At 43.6% G+C, this 18,486-nt stretch overlaps 2 protein-coding genes across 2 annotated transcripts; both read left to right on the top strand.

Annotated features, from left to right (window-relative positions):
- Nucleotides 1-232: 232 nt before the first annotated feature.
- LOC134668699 (heat shock protein 68-like) lies at nucleotides 233-2,140 on the top strand. Its single transcript, XM_063526139.1, has one exon. The coding sequence runs from the start codon at nucleotides 239-241 to the stop codon at nucleotides 2,138-2,140; it is 1,902 nt and encodes a 633-aa protein (XP_063382209.1). The 5' UTR covers nucleotides 233-238.
- A 1,684-nt stretch (nucleotides 2,141-3,824) lies between these two features.
- On the top strand, nucleotides 3,825-15,808 carry LOC134668698 (uncharacterized). Its single transcript, XM_063526138.1, has 8 exons — nucleotides 3,825-3,989; nucleotides 9,234-9,341; nucleotides 9,494-9,613; nucleotides 9,748-9,896; nucleotides 10,019-10,180; nucleotides 10,750-10,968; nucleotides 13,412-13,562; nucleotides 15,602-15,808. The coding sequence occupies exons 1-8, from the start codon at nucleotides 3,831-3,833 to the stop codon at nucleotides 15,794-15,796; spliced, it is 1,263 nt and encodes a 420-aa protein (XP_063382208.1). The 5' UTR covers nucleotides 3,825-3,830; the 3' UTR covers nucleotides 15,797-15,808.
- Nucleotides 15,809-18,486: the final 2,678 nt, after the last annotated feature.

The raw sequence follows: 18,486 nt of genomic DNA, 5'->3' as shown, positions 1-18,486 counted from the left end.
CGAATGGAGGCGTCTCCTATTGGCGCATCGAACAGTTGCCGCGAAGTTTCTGGAAAATGCTGGCTCTTGATTGGTCGCTACCGGCGGGGTATAAATACGATGGCGCGTTGGCGGGGATTCAGTCTAATTTGAAAACGCAAAGCGAACAAGTGAGGAGAAGATAAGTTGAGCGGTTACATACCTCTCGAGAAATTTTACATTATTACAAGTAAGCTAAAGAAGAAGAAATTGTAAGAAAATGCCAGCTATCGGAATCGACCTCGGAACGACGTACTCGTGCGTGGGTGTGTGGCAGCACGGGGGCGTGGAGATCATCGCCAACGACCAGGGCAACAGGACCACGCCGTCGTATGTGGCGTTCACGGACACCGAGCGACTCATCGGCGACGCCGCCAAGAACCAGGTGGCGCTCAACCCCGGCAACACGGTGTTCGACGCCAAGCGACTCATCGGCCGCAAATTCGACGACCCCAAGATCCAGCAGGACATGAAGCACTGGCCGTTCAAGGTCATCAGCGACTGCGGCAAGCCCAAGATACAGGTCGAGTTCAAGGGAGAGACGAAGAGATTCGCGCCGGAGGAGATCAGCAGCATGGTGCTGACGAAGATGAAGGAGACGGCAGAGGCGTACCTGGGCGCGGCGGTGCGGGACGCCGTGATCACGGTCCCGGCGTACTTCAACGACTCGCAGCGCCAGGCCACCAAGGACGCGGGCGCCATCGCCGGCCTCAACGTGCTGCGCATCATCAACGAGCCCACCGCCGCCGCGCTCGCCTACGGCCTGGACAAGAACCTGAAGGGCGAGCGCAACGTGCTCATCTTCGACCTCGGCGGCGGCACCTTCGACGTGTCCATCCTCACCATCGACGAGGGCTCGCTGTTCGAGGTGAAGGCCACCGCCGGCGACACCCACCTCGGCGGCGAGGATTTCGACAACCGCCTGGTCACCCACCTCGCCGACGAGTTCCAGCGCAAGTACAAGAAGGACCTGCGCGGGAACGCGCGCGCGCTGCGCCGCCTGCGCACGGCGGCCGAGCGCGCCAAGCGCACGCTGTCATCCAGCACCGAGGCCACCATCGAGGTGGACGCGCTCTACGATGGCGTCGACTTCTACACGCGAGTGTCGCGCGCTCGCTTCGAGGAGCTCTGCTCCGACCTGTTCCGCGGCACGCTCGAGCCCGTAGAGAAGGCGCTGCGAGACGCCAAGCTGGACAAGAGCCAGATCCACGACGTGGTGCTCGTCGGCGGCTCCACGCGCATCCCCAAGATCCAGAGCCTGCTGCAGAATTTCTTCGGCGGCAAGCAGCTGAACCTGTCCATACACCCCGACGAGGCGGTGGCGTACGGCGCGGCGGTGCAGGCGGCCATCCTCAGCGGGGACGACGACTCCAAGATCCAGGACGTGCTGCTGGTGGACGTGGCGCCGCTGTCGCTCGGCATCGAGACCGCGGGTGGAGTCATGACCAACATCATCGAGCGCAACTGCAAGATCCCCTGCAAGCAGTCGCAGACGTTCACCACGTACGCCGACAACCAGCCGGCGGTCACCATCCAGGTGTTCGAGGGCGAGCGCGCGCTCACCAAGGACAACAACCGCCTCGGCACCTTCGACCTCACCGGCATCCCGCCCGCGCCGCGCGGCGTGCCCAAGATCGACGTCACCTTCGACATCGACGCCAACGGCATCCTGAACGTGACGGCCAAGGAGGACAGCACGGGCCGCTCCAAGAATATCGTGATCAAGAACGAGCGCGGGCGGCTCTCGCAGGCGGACATCGACCGCATGCTGGCCGAGGCCGAGCGCTACAAGGAGGAGGACGAGCGCCAGAGGAGGCGCGTGGCGGCGCGCAACCGGCTCGAGGGCTACGTGTTCGGCGTGAAGCAGGCGCTGGACGAGGCGGGCGACAAGCTGAGCGAGACGGACAAGAGCGCAGCGCGGCAGGAGTGCGACGCGGCCCTCGGCTGGCTCGACAACAACTCGCTGGCCGAGGAGGACGAGTACGAGCACCGCCTTAAGGAGCTGCAGCGCGTGTGCGCGCCGCTCATGGCCAAGATGCACGGCGCCGGAGCTGCCGGCGCTGGCGGCGACGCGTCCGCCGGCGCGGGCAGGCAGGGACCCACTGTCGAAGAAGTCGATTAAACACAAAACCACATTCCAGTCTGACAATTTGAAATACTTAATGTTAAATTTAAGTTGCATTCCTCACAATAGGAAAAGTCTGTGATATTATCTGTTAGATTCTTGAAAGAGCGGTTTAAGTTATTTAAATAATAAAGTATTCTTATGTTATTTAAATACTGTCTTTTATTGCTTGTCAAAATACAACTCCATAAAAAGTGGTATACAATACAAAATTAGATATGATGATATATGAAAATGCTATTTGGCATTAAGTCCGCCAGTTGTATATTGTTGTATATATGTATTTTGTGCAATAAAGTTTAAATAAATAAATATAATGCAAAATTTCAGCAGTTTCTTAGCAATTACATTTCATATGTACCTACATAGCAAATTCTGAACATAATTTAGTCCACTTAAAAGTAGCAATATTAAACTAGTTCAACTGTTATCACAAAAAAACCCACACAAAACGCTGCTATGTCTACCATTTACGATCGCAACCAGACAACATTTTATAAGTATTTGCGGTTTTAATTCCTGTGGACATCGCCCTAGTTAGGGGCGGTCCATAAAGTACGTCATCGATTTTTGACCATTTTGACCCCCTCCCCCAAAAATATTCCAAAAATCATGCTTCGAATGACCCCGATTCCTCCTACGTCATGCTACCATCATCCGATGTCCAGACCCCCCCCCTAATTTGAAATGACGTAATTTATGAATAGCCCCTTAAGAGCTTTTTAATTAATTGAATTCATAATCAGTCTACAACTAAATGGCGTACCCTCGTAATGAAATGCAAAGCGCCTTTCATGAAACGAGCGGCAATGTCACATGTAGGTAAAAAAACCGGTATATTGTAGCTGTTGAGATATTCCGATTTCGGCAGTTAATACATATAAATATCCACACGAGGTCTAGGTAATATAAATTCAATCCCACACCATTGCGTTATTCGCAAAAATAATGAGGCGACGCGCTTAAGAGTCGTTTTTGATGCATGATGGTGATGCGATAAGTAAGAACCTCTGTAATCCAATATGATTTAAGTCTGCAGCGGATTTGTTATTTATACGACATAATTTCATCAAAATCGCTGCAGACTTTTTACAGTCTGACTATAATCATCCGCTCACACGGAATAAGAACCGAACTGTTAACGCACAGTAGCCTACAAAATTCTTGCATGATTATCGACTAATCTCAATAAGTGAAATGTAATATTTCTATTGAGACAAGTAAAAGGGATCCTATCTCATCGCATAATAATTGATTGTCATAATGTCATGTTACTCATAAATCTCTTTTCGCATATTTTTTCTCCAGCTGAAACAGAAAGTATTTTCGAAAATATTTTGCATAGGTTGTGTAGAATAGGGTAGGTTAGGTTAGGTTTGTGTTATAATTTTTCAGAAATGTTAATATTTCCAGCACAGTAACAATTATGCGAAATGAGTTTTATGCGTAACATTACATTAGGACAATCAATTATTATGCGACCCAATATGGACCCCAAGTAAAATATCTTTAACCTGAACTTTATCCAAATAAATTATTACGTAATAATCTAATAATCTCTTATCATAATAATAGGTTTATTAAATTGTAATACAAAATCGCTTATCAGCCACCTGTGATTTAGGTATATCTTATCACCGCCGGGCAGCCCGTTATAGCTACGATCAGTCAGTAATCCGTCGCAGCCATGGCGTGCTGCTTGGTGCTGTGGGGCGTAGCCCTGGCCCTGCTGACGTACGTCGCGAGGAAGAAGGACCCGGCGCCTATATTCGGAGTTTATACACGGCCCGGCAAGTGGTACTATCTCAAGTATGTTGTGTTCGCGGCCATTTACTACTTCAGGAAGGTTAGTAAATAGTGTAATTCCTAGACTATTAAGTACAGAGCAGTGAAACACGACAATCGAAATTTCGTTAGCTATGCCTCTTTATCACTCAGAGAGACGAAATTGCGATAACGAAATAGCAATTTACGAAAACCGCAGAAGGCCTTCAGTTTAGTCTGTTGTTGACTATTAATAAGCTGTGCTGTGGGGCGTAGCTCTATAGCGCTATCAGACTATTGTAGTACACTACACACACTACATTAGTCTAATGGTCTAAGGTCCGGTATATATGGTCGACCTTCACCGATACGTGTGACTTAGGTATATTTTATGAAAGAAAATATGTTCTAGAATATAAATAAATAGGATTGCCTAAAGAAATATGGCCAAGGCTATTTTTTAATTAAATTTGAAAAAAAAAAATTTCACCGACTACAACTTGTACACCATGAATCAACTAGATTGCCTATCTGTTTCCGGTCACTATTATTTGTGGTTGCCATCCATGTCGATAGGTATTCCGAGAGAAATCAACACAGAAGGATGAATAGCAGACAGCAGTGCGACAAGGGCCAAAGCGCAGGCTTACTTATAAAATTTATTATTATTATTATTATTTATTATTTATTTATTGGAAAACCAACAGCACATGAAACATATTAGCACTATGTATAATAATCGAAGGCCAATTATAGGTTTTCACAGATAGAAATTACATAGAAGATAACTTCGCTAGGTAAGTATATATAGTTTACAATTCTGCGTAGACTAAGCAAGTACATACATAAATTAAGAATAAAAACTATTGAGGACAAAAATCATTACAGACAAGATAGAAAGGTCAAGCTCACTCAAAGAATTTAAGCGTTAAAATACGTCGTATAGACTGCGTATTTATATTAAACACATCAATATCGTGCTCTCTTGACAGACTGTTAAGTGTTCTACCCGCACGAATAAGGAAACTGTTACGTCTGTAATTCGAGGATGCAAAGGGAACAGAAATAGGGGGATAATACCTTTTAACTCTATTAGGAGTGTTGAACACAATACTACCTAGAAGATCAGGACAGTCAATGGTGCCATTCGTAATTTTCAAGAAATATATAATGTCAGCAATTTCACGTCGCTGTGACAAAGGTAACAAATGGTGTTTTTTGCACACGCTAATATAATTAGATGAGTTATATGGGGTACGTAATTTATAGCAGAGAAACTTTATGAATTTTCGCTGAATCCGCTCGATCCTATCTATATAAACGTTGTAACAGGGGTTCCATATCTGGGAAGCATACTCGAGTTTGCTTCTTACAAATGAACAATATAGGATCTTGAAAGTTTTTGCCTGTGTAAAATCGGAACAACTGCGCATTATGAACCCAAGAGACTTAGTAGCACTCTTCACAATGCTATCAATGTGAGAGTCAAATAGTAATTTGGAATCATGTATTACGCCCAGATCTCTTAGAAAAGATACTCTTAATAAATATTGATTATGTATAGCATAAACAGAAGTGATCGGTGATTTCTGACGTGAGAAAGTAACTACATGACATTTAGATGGGTTAAGATCCAACTTATTTTCTCTACAGTACATACCAAGACGATCGAGATCGGCTTGTAATAGAGCAACATCTTGGTCTGATTTAATCTGAGCAATAATTTTCATATCATCCGCGAAACAAAGCAACCTAGAAAACTTAAAGCATACAGAGATATCGTCAATGAAAATATTGAAAAGCAAAGGACCGAGCAAAGATCCTTGTGGGACACCACTCGGGACATTAACCCAACTAGAAACATAATTACTTATAACAACAGCTTGAGATCGGTTATTAATATATGATGAGAACCACCTCAACAGGTCACCATTTATCCCTAAGCGTTGTAGTTTCACAATAAGCAACTTATGATCAATACGATCGAAGGCTTTACTATAGTCCGTATAAATGACATCTACCTGATTACCTTTATCCATTGCCCCTGTAATAAAATCATTTAGTAGCACCAGGTTGGACACCGTAGATTTTCGCTGCATAAAACCATGCTGACTATGATTAAAAGAATGTTTAATAGCATCATAAACTTGAACATATACTAATTTTTCAAACACTTTAGCTAAAATACATAATTTAGACACAGGCCTGTAATTAACGATTTCTATCCGAGACCCTTTTTTGTAGACAGGAGTAATAAACGCAGATTTCCATACATTAGGAACAACACACTCACTAAATGATCGTTTAAACAACAGTTCTATAGGCTTCAATAGACCTTTAGCACAATTCATTAAGAACTGAGCCGGAAGCTCATCAGGACCTGCAGATTTAGAAGGGTCAAGGCTAAGAAGCAAACGAAGGATGAAATCCGGATCAACTTCAATCTTAAATATATCGGTTGGTGAGTTCCAGTTACCATTGTAAGACAGTACATCTGAGCTATTGGTAGGAGCAGAAAAAGTTGTATAAAAATAGTCAGAAAATGCATTGCATATATCTGCACCATTCGAAATCACTCTATCACCATACTTTAAAGAACTTGGTATACCATGAGAATTACTACGCGATTTAATATAGGTCCAAAACTGCTTTGGATTCCGAGCAATATTGCTTTCAACACGACTAATATATGTCAAATAACATTCCCGTTCTATTCTTTTAACACGGTCTCTTAAAATACAATAAGAAATATAATCAGACTTGTTACCATAAATTTTGAATTTTTTCAAATACTTACTTTTTTCTTTGATAACTTTTTTTAAAGAAGCTGAAAACCATGGAGGAAAAGTACCCATGTTTAGGACCTTATAAGGAATATATTTATCTCTTAATTTTTTAAAAGTAGAATAAAAAAACTCAACGCATTGATCAAGTGATCGGCAAGAAAATTCATTTACCCAATTAATCAAGAATAACTCATTATTTATCGAGGTATAATCACCCTTGTTAAAATAATATTTATAGCGTGGTGCCGGTATAATAGACTTTAGCACAGAAAATTGCAATGAAATAATTAAGGCTTCATGGTAAGGGTCAATTGGGACTAAGGGATCACAACAATTGTTAACGCACACGATATCGTTTGATAATATTAAATCTAATGTTTTGTTATAGCGATTACGGACCCCATTATATTGATGCAAGTTAAGCAAATTTAAATCATCAATAAAACCGCGCTCCTCGACTGTAGTATAATTAACGGGGGTTAAATATGAATCTTGGATCAACCATTCTATATTACTCATATTAAAATCCCCGGAAATTAGGAATTTATCATTGGGGTGATTAATTACAATATTTTCAAGTTGGTTGCAAAAGTTAGATAATTGTTGGGAAAACGTAAATCCTCCATTTTGCTTACATAGATATAAGACACATAGGTGAACGTTAAGTACTTTATTTGAGTCGTCAGATATAGACAGAGTGACCCACAAGTCCTCAGCTGAGGAGTGGTACTCCGGGTGCGGTACCACAGCCAGGTCCCTGCGGGCAGCGATGAGCACGCCTCCGCCACGACCTTGACCTGTCAGGGCCGCGTCACGGTCTCGCCTCCAAACCATATATCGGTCATCAAATAGCTCGTTATCTAAGACCCCATCCAAAAGCCACGTTTCCGTCAACATAATAATATCGTAGCAAGCTAAACTTAAATTCCTATAAAATATCGATGTTTTAGTCCGTAAACCCCTCACATTCTGGTAGTAAATTGTTGGATATGTAAGTTTACTATTCACTGTGAAAAAATATTCTTAAAAACATTATATTAAAACATAATAATGAACAATCGAACAGAAAAAACACGTCAATGAAATATTTAGCACTCCAGAAAGTCCGAATTGTAGAATAATTTAAATAATCGCCTACAGACATAAACAGTTTCCCATTAGCGTGAGCGAGTAAGTCATAAACAAGCACGAAAATCAAATGGATTAGACAAGGATAAATATCTTTTAATGAGCTCAACAACAATAAGAACAGTAGCAACATGCAAACAATGCAATCGGCGATAAGCGGCCGACCCAGACAATAACAACTCCCGCCCGGTTTAGGCCGGACAACGGTACTCAAAGTTTGCGTGATGTATAAAAATTTTAATATGAAAAATAGTAAGTTCACCACTAAAATTAACCGAGACAACAATAATGAGAAAACTAAGTACATTACGACCTTGATTAGACTAATTTGTTTAAATCATTATCACTATTAATTATAAATACTTTGGAAGAGTCATCCTTGCGTACGTGAATTTTCGCGTATTTGACCCATATGTACGCATATCCTTTCGACTTAAGAGTACTTTTCGTCTTCGTCAGCAGCTGCTTGTACATAGGAGTTAAGTGATCGTTGGCGAAGATCCTTTGTTTACTGCCCTGAAATCCGATTTCTTCAGCCGTGATGGTCTTCTTAAGTCGCGCTGAAGCCAAGAATTCTTCTTTTATGTATCTATTTATAAATCCTACAATGATACACTTCTCATTTGAGTTCTGAGCAGGGACCCTTGAAATATAATTGATACTATTCTTGTCGATTGGGAATCCCACAACGCCGCAAATATTGTCAAGGATCAAGAACAGGTTCTCATTCTTCTTAAGTGGAACCCCTTTAATTTCTACATTGTTGAGCCGTTGCCACTGATCCCTACTAGCGAGTTCACTTTTGAGGGATGACACTTCTTGGCCTAAAGTTTCAACCTTGCCGTGGAGGATCTCAATCTCAGGAATCTTGCTCTCAACTTCAGCAATACGTAAAATGCACTCATCCAATTTGTCACTTGTGAATTCACACGTTTTTCTAATCTCTGAGAGTTCCACCTTGATCTCGGGAAGGCACACAACATGCCTTTTCATATCGCGGATCTCGCTCATTAAAGAGTCCAGATCAACCGGTTTGGAAGCACTCGGCTCAGGAACAGGCACATATTGTTGTTTAGTGACCAGAGGAGACTGTGAGGTATCCTTTCTACATCTTAAACATTTCCATCCAGCTCTTCTTTCGGTGCCCAATTTCCTATAGCCTGTCTCTGTAATATTGGCACAGCAAAACCCGAAATGATTTTTGCACCCACTACACTGAGCCGAATCACTGACTTCTAGGTTACAATCAATACACGTCGGCATGATGAAAGTTTGACAATCACTGCCCTGGTTGAAACAAATACGTAAATTCTATGCACGTGCGTCTTCGCAGGCTTTGTGAAGCGAACTGATTTAATCAAAAATATGTCATGTGTCGAGATCATTGTAGTATTTTATTTTGTCTGTTACAGTATGCGGTCCGAATTAGAGGCGCCAGCGGTCGCGCCGGGCAGGGCGTGCGAGCCATCTCCGACCCTGCGCTCATGGACCGCGCACAGCCTCTCAGCGACCACTCTAAGGTAACGCAGCGACTAACCCAACATGCTACTACTTAGAGGGCAGTCGCAGTCGCCCGGGGCCATGCTGTTGCAGCGCGCAACAACCCAAACAGTTTTTTAATCCACGAGAAAGGCAAACTTTGTAATTTCTGAAAGCACCGACTGTCTTGCAGGCCTTTGATGCGGTGTTCTTCATCGCCGCGGACGGCGCGCCCGAGGAGGAGGGCACCTACGTCATGATGGGCAGCGAGCGCCGCCCGCTTGGCATGTGCAACGGACTCTTCTACATCGGCGTATGTATCAAAACAAATATGTATAAGTATATGTAACATTTTTAAAACATAATAAAAAAAATATTAAATTAAAAAAAATACCTTGTCGTAGTCGCTCGGTTTACCTATATGTATTATTCAATCTGTTATTCCAGCTGCCGGGCAAGGGTCTGCTGTGTAGCGCCAAGCTGCCGGACACGGTACTATTCGGGGCCCGGAGCGGCGAGTTCGGCGCCGAGGGCATTCGCATAGCGCCCGCGGAGCCGATGAAACGGTGGACTCTTAATTATCAGGGAAAAATGAGGTAAGACCACACACAAAAGCACCCTACGTGTGTAGCAAAGTATTAGCTTGGCAATGCGACAGCAAACGCCACATTTCGGCTTCGTTATATCAGTTAACTAATCTCATGCTTTGTATGTAAAGGTACCAAAGGGACCCTACACATGAAGTGGAGGTGACGTTCACTGGCGAATGGACAGCGAACACAAAGCACTTCGACTTCGACTGCGAGCTGCACGCGCCTGCCGTCATACGCTCCATCGCGCGGGAGCGTTGGAGCAGGCAGTACTTCGACGGCCTAAAGACGTAAGAACACCTTTTATTGTTCGTGCTCAACATTAAAAACCCCTCTTCCTCATGGGGGTGGGGCGACTATCCGGTTCTCTTACGATATTTTCCTACACCGAGGCCGAGGTGAAGACTAACTGGTAAATAACAACTGATATCTTGTAAATTAGTTTCGAAACGCCCATTATGCCGAGGATCAAACCTAAAGACTTCCGCTCCCAAAAGCTAAGCCATGCAGCAACGCTCATAATGAAATCGATGTCATCAATATTTTTACGTATATTTCACAATACGATTTTTATATTTTTGTATTTTTTAATTAATTTATGTACTTTTGTTTAAGTTAATATTACAAAATAATGTATAAATAGGTATGATTTGCACCAAATTTTAATGTAATCTATTAGATATAAGATATAGTTATAAGAGTTGCCCTACTAACAGGGTTCATGTTTGATCAAGAAATGAAATACCTACTTTAACACCTTGTAAAAACAACATGATGATGCTGCAATAAATACCTATACTGAATACTAACTGACATTTTCTCTAAAATTGCTTGTTTCATATGCAAAATCTGTTCACAGGGCACACCAGTCCCACTATGAGCAATTTGGCAGTCTCTGCTGCTCGCTGACGATTGGGGAAGAGAAGCTTCAGTTCACGCTGCCGTCGTTCCGCGACCACAGCTTCGGCGCGCGCCGAGACTGGTCGCTCATGCGGCGCTACGCCTTCCACCACATGTTCCTGGCTGATGGGACTAAAGCGGCGGTTGGAGTCATATGCCAGCCCTCTACGGCCACCAAGTATGTACAGATTACTTGAAATAAATAAAAATATTGTGGGACAATCTTACACATACATATAGTCACATCCACGAATTTCACGATCATCACAAAAAATGCTCTTATTAGAGTTATTGGGATATGAACTCAATAACTCATGCCCACCAGCTTTTTGCCAAACTATGGTTTAGAGAAAGACATTTTCAAACCTCAGTAATAAACCTGCAGCCAAAAGAGTTTTGTGTATGAATAAGGTTCGAGTTGTGAGATGCTCCATGCGTGAACACACTTGCTCGAAAAAGATCTTATTTCATGAAGGTGTAGGTACTGAATGACAAAAAAAGGCCTATATTAATCCCGCGGGAGTTATGGATTGTAAATAAACCGGCCAAGTGCGAGTCGGACTCGCGTTCCAAGGGTTCCGTACATTACACAATTTTTAAAATAGTACATTTCGATGCTAGTGCGGAAGGTATGTCATTACTTCACGAGTACCGAGATATCTTGCCACGAGCCGCAGGCGAGTGGCAAGACTCGGGACGAGTGAAGAATGACATTTCCGCACGTGTATCGAACGACGTTTTTTAATACAGTTGCGAAAAAATAAGAAAAACATTGTTAATCGTACACTAAACAAAAGTGGTAACAGTGACAGCTCGGTTAGACGTCGTCTTTAAGTATATTATATCTATGGGCGTTTGGCAGCTATTCCGTTCCATTCAGTCAACTTATTAAGAACGGAATTATCAATATTGAATATTAAAAAATAAACGTGTTATAATGATGAAGAGGTAAGTAATTAAATATGAAATATGTAATATTTTTCGTATTCTTACATTAACGGTAGGTTTTTATGCTGATTACGACGTTTAAAGGAAACTAATATTAACACTCATCAATAAGTAGTCGTGAATTGGAACAAGTATAAATTTAAAAAAATTGGAAAAGTAAAAAGCACTAGTTCGAGATAACCAACTTTCCGCACGCTAAACAGCTACGTAAAGTAGCACTTTTTGAGCAACTGTATTAAAAATGTATTTTTTTATGTGAAACGTGAGTGAAATCTCTTTAAAAATCCGTAGGGGTCGGTCGGATCAAAAACTAAGTAATTAAGTCCGACTCACGCTTGACTGTACATTTCTAATAGGTTTTCCTGTCATCTATAGGTATAGATCTATTTGAGGTATTTTTTTCAAAATTTTAGACCCAGTAGTTTCGGAGATAAAGGGGGGGGGGGAATGGTCATTTTTTGCCTATTCTATTGAATTACTTCTAAATTGTTTATTCAAAAATTATAAAAAAATATATTTGAGATCCTTTGATTTGATATGTAACATGATATAGTTTGAAAAACTTTATTTTTTAATTTTCTCATTTACCCCCCAAAAGTGGCCCCCATGTTTAAAATTCATTTGTTTACGTTTCATGTCCGTATTTGGGTCACAAATTTACATGTGTACCAAATTTCAACTTAATTGGTCTAGTAGTTCCGGAGAAAATCGGCTGTGACAGACGGACAGACAGACAGACAGACAGACAGACAAACAAACAGACAGACGCACGAGTGATCCTATAAGGGTTCCGTTTTTTCCTTTTGAGTTACGGAACCCTAAAAAGGCTCTAACTCCCATGGCCCATGGGAATTATAGACCTCGTTTACAAAATCGAGCTTACCCCCCCAGGGTGGCACAATGTAGGTACTATTACCGTTGTGTAGTACTTCATTTGTTTTGCGACAGACAGTTTGCGAGACAAATAAAAACATGGAAGTCTGCTCTTAGAAATATTATACCTACTGGGAGTCCCACGAGTTAGCCACATGGAGGGGAAGTACTTTAAATACTGAAAATAGGGAATTTTACTGAAAAAGACTTTATTTTTAAGACAATGCGAACTGCATTAATATGTCTGTGACGTCAGGCACCGTCTCTTTCAAAGAGCAAACCCTTCAGTTCTTTACTTTTCGTTCCATATTATCTGGTACTAAATAAGTTTTGTTCCACTAAATTACCTTATTTTGTATTAAGTATATGGATTCCTATCCAGCGGTTTAGAAATCAAACTCGAAGATCCATATAAAGCTTATAATAACTAAGAAAATTAAGGTAACAAAATGCGTGCGAAGTGCGGAAGAAAGTTAGGCGACAGAAAGAAGCTATGTGCAATATAGATGTAACGCGCGTAAGCAGAGGCTAGCGATATGGCGGAGAAAAGCGACGTGCGTTCAGTGCGAGCGTTCTCTGTCCGAGCGCAGGCGATGAACTGAGCTGCGGCCGGTCGCGCCGCGGTGGGGGCGTGACGTCACAGCCAGGGACCGCCAGGCTGCGGGCCGCTCTCGCCGTCGCCTGACTACGGGCCCGCTGGAGAAGTCGGTAGTGTGGAATTTATGGTCACCACAAGTATATGATTTGTAGGTCCCAAAATATATAACCATTTTCGTTATTAACGTGTTATTTGGCGGCAGTTTCGAGGTGGGCGTGGTGGCGCTGCCGGACGGGCGCGTGCTGCCGGCCGAGACGGTCGACCTGCAGCTCTGGCAGCACGGCGAGGGCGGCACGCCGCCCAAGGACTACGGCTTCAGCTTCCGAGCCGGAGATCAAGACTACCACGTTCAGGTAGAGCTCGCTGCTCCAAGATCATCTTTCTAGGCTGTATACCCACTATAGTCCGGGTTCATATCACGTTTCGTTCCGAAAAACCCGTTGCTACGAGATCGAGGGCTCAGGCGTAACTAGGGTTGCTAACTTTTTTTTGGTGGAATATAGTATTTTCCATAATAAGGCATCAAAAATATAGTACATTTCAAATAAATATATTAATTTTAGATAAAATACTAAACTGAGTGTAATATACGTTTAATCGGAAATATAGTATTTTAGCGTACTATATATTTTCCAAAAGTATACAGGGTGGAAAGGCACGACGATCCTTCCCGGAAGTATTAGGTCGTTTAAGCGATACAGAGCAGATTGGTAATGGTAAGAATCGTTAATTGAGTAAAAAATAAAAATAGCAAATTTTCTACTTTTTAACTGTGGTCATAACATAGCATGTGCACATGACGGCTAGGTTAAGGATCCCCGTCGGGAAAGCTCGGGACTTTACGCTTTTTTCCGATCGTTGACAGAATCGCAATGATGTATGAATGACGCATAAATGACAAATAAATCAAATGAATGCAAAAATATTACAAACAATTTTATTACTTCCTTAGATAATTACTTTTTGCCAATATTTAACACTATCTTCTCTTCACATACGGTTTTCAAATGTACCTCCGTGTCTTATAATGTACGCCGCAGCCCGCACCCGAGCCCGCGCACATTGCCCACATGTCATTTCATTGAACAAGAAGGAAAAGAGTTTTGTAGTAGATATTTGATAATGTTCCTAATTTTTCCTCCGCAGATTGTCAAAAGCAGCAATTAGCCTTTAATGTCTCATTTCGTCCGCAGTTTCACATTCCGTTTGGTACACCATATCTTTTACACAGTCCCACAAATTTAAATAACCACGAGAATCTAACAACGGTATTTTTATTTGAAGAATATAACATTAGATAAGTAAAGTTCAATGACAATTTAATTTCAAACATCAGACGTCTTGTCTATTTCCTACCACGCAAGAAGGTTTGTTAGTTAGGTATTTAAGAAGTACCTATTTATTATTGATATATTCTTAGTAGATATTTCATTTTTGCAAATTCATTTGGTCTATCAAACACAACCTACTTGTATTTTTTTATTATTTTAGATAGTTTCCAATTATTCGAAAATAATTTTGTGAAACGTGTAAAGAAACTAAAACCTGTTTATCAGTCAAGGAAACCAGAGATATTTATAAGAGGATTGCGTACTTTTGAGTGGTTGTCAATGTCACAATTTAAACTGTCGTTGTAAACAATGTTGTGGTTAGTATTATTAATATTAAGGAATAACATAACTACTTCATTCAAGTATTGAACAAGTGGAACCAGTAAGAAAGCGAAAATCCTGCAACGATTCTTACCGTGTTGTAAGCAGACCTAAGAATAGTTGGATGGCAACAAATTAGTACAATTTCCTGCCGTATACAGATTGTTTACTAGTAAGTTCATTGACCTTGTCACCTGTTAGGGTTAGAACAAAGTAGTTTTTTGCATGGATGTTTAAAAGACCATAATTTAGAAACGGTTTCCCATATTAACATAGTTTCTATGGAGAAAATGTAGAGCTTAGGCTAAACAATCCGCCTTTTGCGGAAAGGATCGTCGTGCCTTTCCACCCTGTATAGTACAGAGAGCCAAAATATAGTACAATACTATATAATATAGTACGGTTGGCAACCCTAGGCGTAACGTCATCTTATTTGGAAGCCACATGCCGCCGCGCTCACTCACAAGCGCTCATTATCATGGTTAGCTCCATAAGATACAGTTTATATTCAACGAAAGAAATGTTCTTGCTCTGGTCTCCTTTGCTCAATCGTCACCACCGTCCACCTACTACCACTACCACCTTCTCATACCTAACCATTATGAACAATAGAACACTCTAATCTTCGTGGGCAAGCTGATGAGGGCCAAAGTTGAAAAATATATGTGTGGAAGCAGTTGTTAACCTAATCTAGTAAGGATATTTGGTATTGACATAATGTGGATCTTGTCGTGTTTCAGGTGCAGGTAGAACACGAGGCGACCCATTACGTGTCCTCGGAGTGGGAGGCGCGCATGCAGGAGCGCTTCTGCCGGTACGCGGTGAACGGCGTGCCGGGCCGCGGCACCGCGGAGTTCCACTACCACCACTCCGGCGGCCGCCCCGCCACCGCCGCAGACCCCGAGTGGTACCGCAGGATGAGCCACGCCATCTAGACCCTGCGACACACCACCCTGTGTAGATACACAGATGTCTAGCTAGACACGTACACATCAGCTCTCTAATTGGTTATGCTCTCTGAGCCAGTGTTTCTAGTCACCATAAAATAACCTTTATCATTGTCAAACTTATAGAGCTCGTTAAAATCTCTGATGTTGTATTTTGTACACATGCATATTATAATATATATATGGACCTCTACCTACATAAAATAACTTCACGTTTCTGTTTTTGGCGTGATGTTTATATTAATAAGTAATAAGTTGTAATAAATGTAAATTAATTATTATATTCTACGAGTTTTATTTTGTACAAGCGATGATAATTTAAAATTCTCTATGGCTAATTGGCTGATGAAGTGATGAGATGAGACACATACGCGTCCGACACTTTGAGTATTTAGTTGTTACCCGACTACGGCAACGCAAAAGGAGGGTTATGATTTTGACCGGTATGTATGTGGGTATGTATGTATGTATGTTCATTTGTTCCCTCAGAACTTCTAAAGTACTCATTATAATTTGACAAATGATATGTCATTCGAATCGTCTTAATCGTCCGCTGGTTATAGGCTATATGACGTTACAAAAAAATGAACACGGCGCCCTCTAGAGGTCATAAAGTCAAGAACCAAAAAAATAAAATAAAGTAGTGATGACGTGTTGTATATCATTTGAAAGAGCTCAATTAGCACAATTCAAATATATACAATATTGTTAGCTTTTGCACCCGGCTTTGCTTACACGAACCCGATAAAACATTAATTTATCGGGTAGGTAATTCGAACTACGAATCTAAAAGCGCTCTGGATTCTATCCGCGTATTACCCAATAAAGGCGATACAAGAAGATTTTTGCAAAAGAAATTAGTTTGGCCACTATATACATGGTGTTGTTTAATGATCTGCAATATTTTATAACGTGAATAGGTATAAAAGTCCAGATCAGCCAAAATGTAGGAAACAGCCGTACAAGAGGCGTACGAGGCACGCTGTACGTACGAAGCTCGCTGTAGGCGTTTCAAAGACGGGCGCCTTCGGCGCCCTCATACTTAAAGAGTCGGGCGTAGCCCGACGTACGAGGTACGCTGTAGGCGTTCCAAAGCCGGGTGTTGAAGGCGCCCTCATACTAAAAGAGTCGGGCGTAGCCCGACGTACGAAGCTCGCGGTACGCGTTCCAAAGCCGGGTGCCGAAGGCGCCCTCATACTAAAAGAGTCGGGCGTAGCCCGACGTACGAGGTACGCTGCACGCCTTCCAAAGCCGGGCGCCGAAAGCGCCCTCATACTAAAAGAGTCGGGCGTAGCCCAACGTACGTGGCGCGCTGCACGCGTTCCAAAGCCGGGCGCCGAAGGCGCCCTCATACTAAAAGAGTCAGGCGTAGCCAAATGTACGTGGCGCGCTGTACGCGTTCCAAAGCCGGGCGCCTTCGGCGCCCTCATACTAAAAGAGTCGGGCGTAGCCCGACGTACGAGGTACGCTGTACGCGTTCCAAAGCCGGCGCCGAAGGCTCCCTCATACTAAAAGAGTCGGGCGTAGCTCGACGAACGAGACACGCTGTACGCGTTCCAAAGCCGGGCGCCAAAGGCGCCCTCATACTAAAAGGGTCGGGCGTAGCCCGACGTACGAGGTACGCTGTACGTTGTTTATACGACAACGGTTTCACTCACTTGAATTTTTAGTCGCTATTGGCGACATGTTTCGGGCCCGTCGGGGGTCCTTCCTCAGGCTCAGGTGAGTGAAACCGTTGTCGTATAAACAATTTAAAATATGTCTCACGAAAGTTTAATATCGATTACGCTGTACGTGTTCCAAAGCCGGGCGTCGAAGGCGCCCTCATACTAAAAGAGTCGGGCGTAGCCCGACGAACGAGACACGCTGTACGCGTTCCAAAGCCGGGCGCCCTCATACTAAAAGGGTCGGGCGTAGCCCGACGTACGAGGTACGCTGTACGTGTTCCAAAGCCGGGCGCCTTCGGCGCCCTCATACTAAAAGAGTCGGGCGTAGCCCGACGTACGAGACACGCTGTACGCGTTCCAAAGCCGGGCGCCTTCGGCGCCCTCATACTAAAAGTGTCGGGCGTAGCCCGACGTACGAGGTACGCTGTACGTGTTCTAAAGCCGGGCGTCGAAGGCCCTCATACTAAAAGAGTCGGGCGTAGCCCGACGAACGAGACACGCTGTACGCGTTCCAAAGCCGGGCGCCAAAGGCGCCCTCATACTAAAAGGGTCGGGCGTAGCCCGACGTACGAGGTACGCTGTACGCGTTCCAAAGCCGGGCGCCTTCGGCGCCCTCATACTAAAAGAGTCGGGCGTAGCCCGACGTACGAAGCTCGCTGTAGGCGTTCCAAAGTCGGGCGCCAAAGGCGCCCTCATACTAAAAGGGTCGGGCGTTGCCCGACGTACGAGGTACGCTGTACGTGTTCCAAAGCCGGGCGCCGAAGGCGCCCTAATACTAAAAGAGTCGGGCGTAGCCCGACGTACGAGGTACGCTGTACGCGTACCAAAGCCGGGCGCCGAAGGCGCCCTCATACTAAAAGAGTCGGGCGTAGCCCGACGTACGTGGCGCGCTGTACGCGTTCCAAAGCCGGGCGCCTTCGGCGCCCTCATACTAAAAGAGTCGGGCGTAGCCCGACGTACGAGACACGCTGTACGCGTTCCAAAGCCGGGCGCCTTCGGCGCCCTCATACT

Source organism: Cydia fagiglandana, chromosome 11 (genome assembly GCF_963556715.1).
Source record: "Cydia fagiglandana chromosome 11, ilCydFagi1.1, whole genome shotgun sequence".
Classification (NCBI taxonomy): Eukaryota; Metazoa; Arthropoda; class Insecta; order Lepidoptera; family Tortricidae; genus Cydia; species Cydia fagiglandana.
This window is presented reverse-complemented; position numbering and strand designations above follow the sequence as displayed.

Excerpts from the sequence above, each read along its gene's own strand:
- LOC134668698 (XM_063526138.1), top strand. The coding sequence starts at position 3,831 with ATGGCGTGCTGCTTGGTGCTGTGGGGCGTAGCCCTGGCCCTGCTGACG. Across the intron at positions 9,897-10,018 it reads AATTATCAGGGAAAAATGAG|GTACCAAAGGGACCCTACAC; the intron begins GTAAGACCACAC and ends TTGTATGTAAAG. Across the intron at positions 13,563-15,601 it reads ATCAAGACTACCACGTTCAG|GTGCAGGTAGAACACGAGGC; the intron begins GTAGAGCTCGCT and ends GTCGTGTTTCAG.
- LOC134668699 (XM_063526139.1), top strand. The coding sequence starts at position 239 with ATGCCAGCTATCGGAATCGACCTCGGAACGACGTACTCGTGCGTGGGT.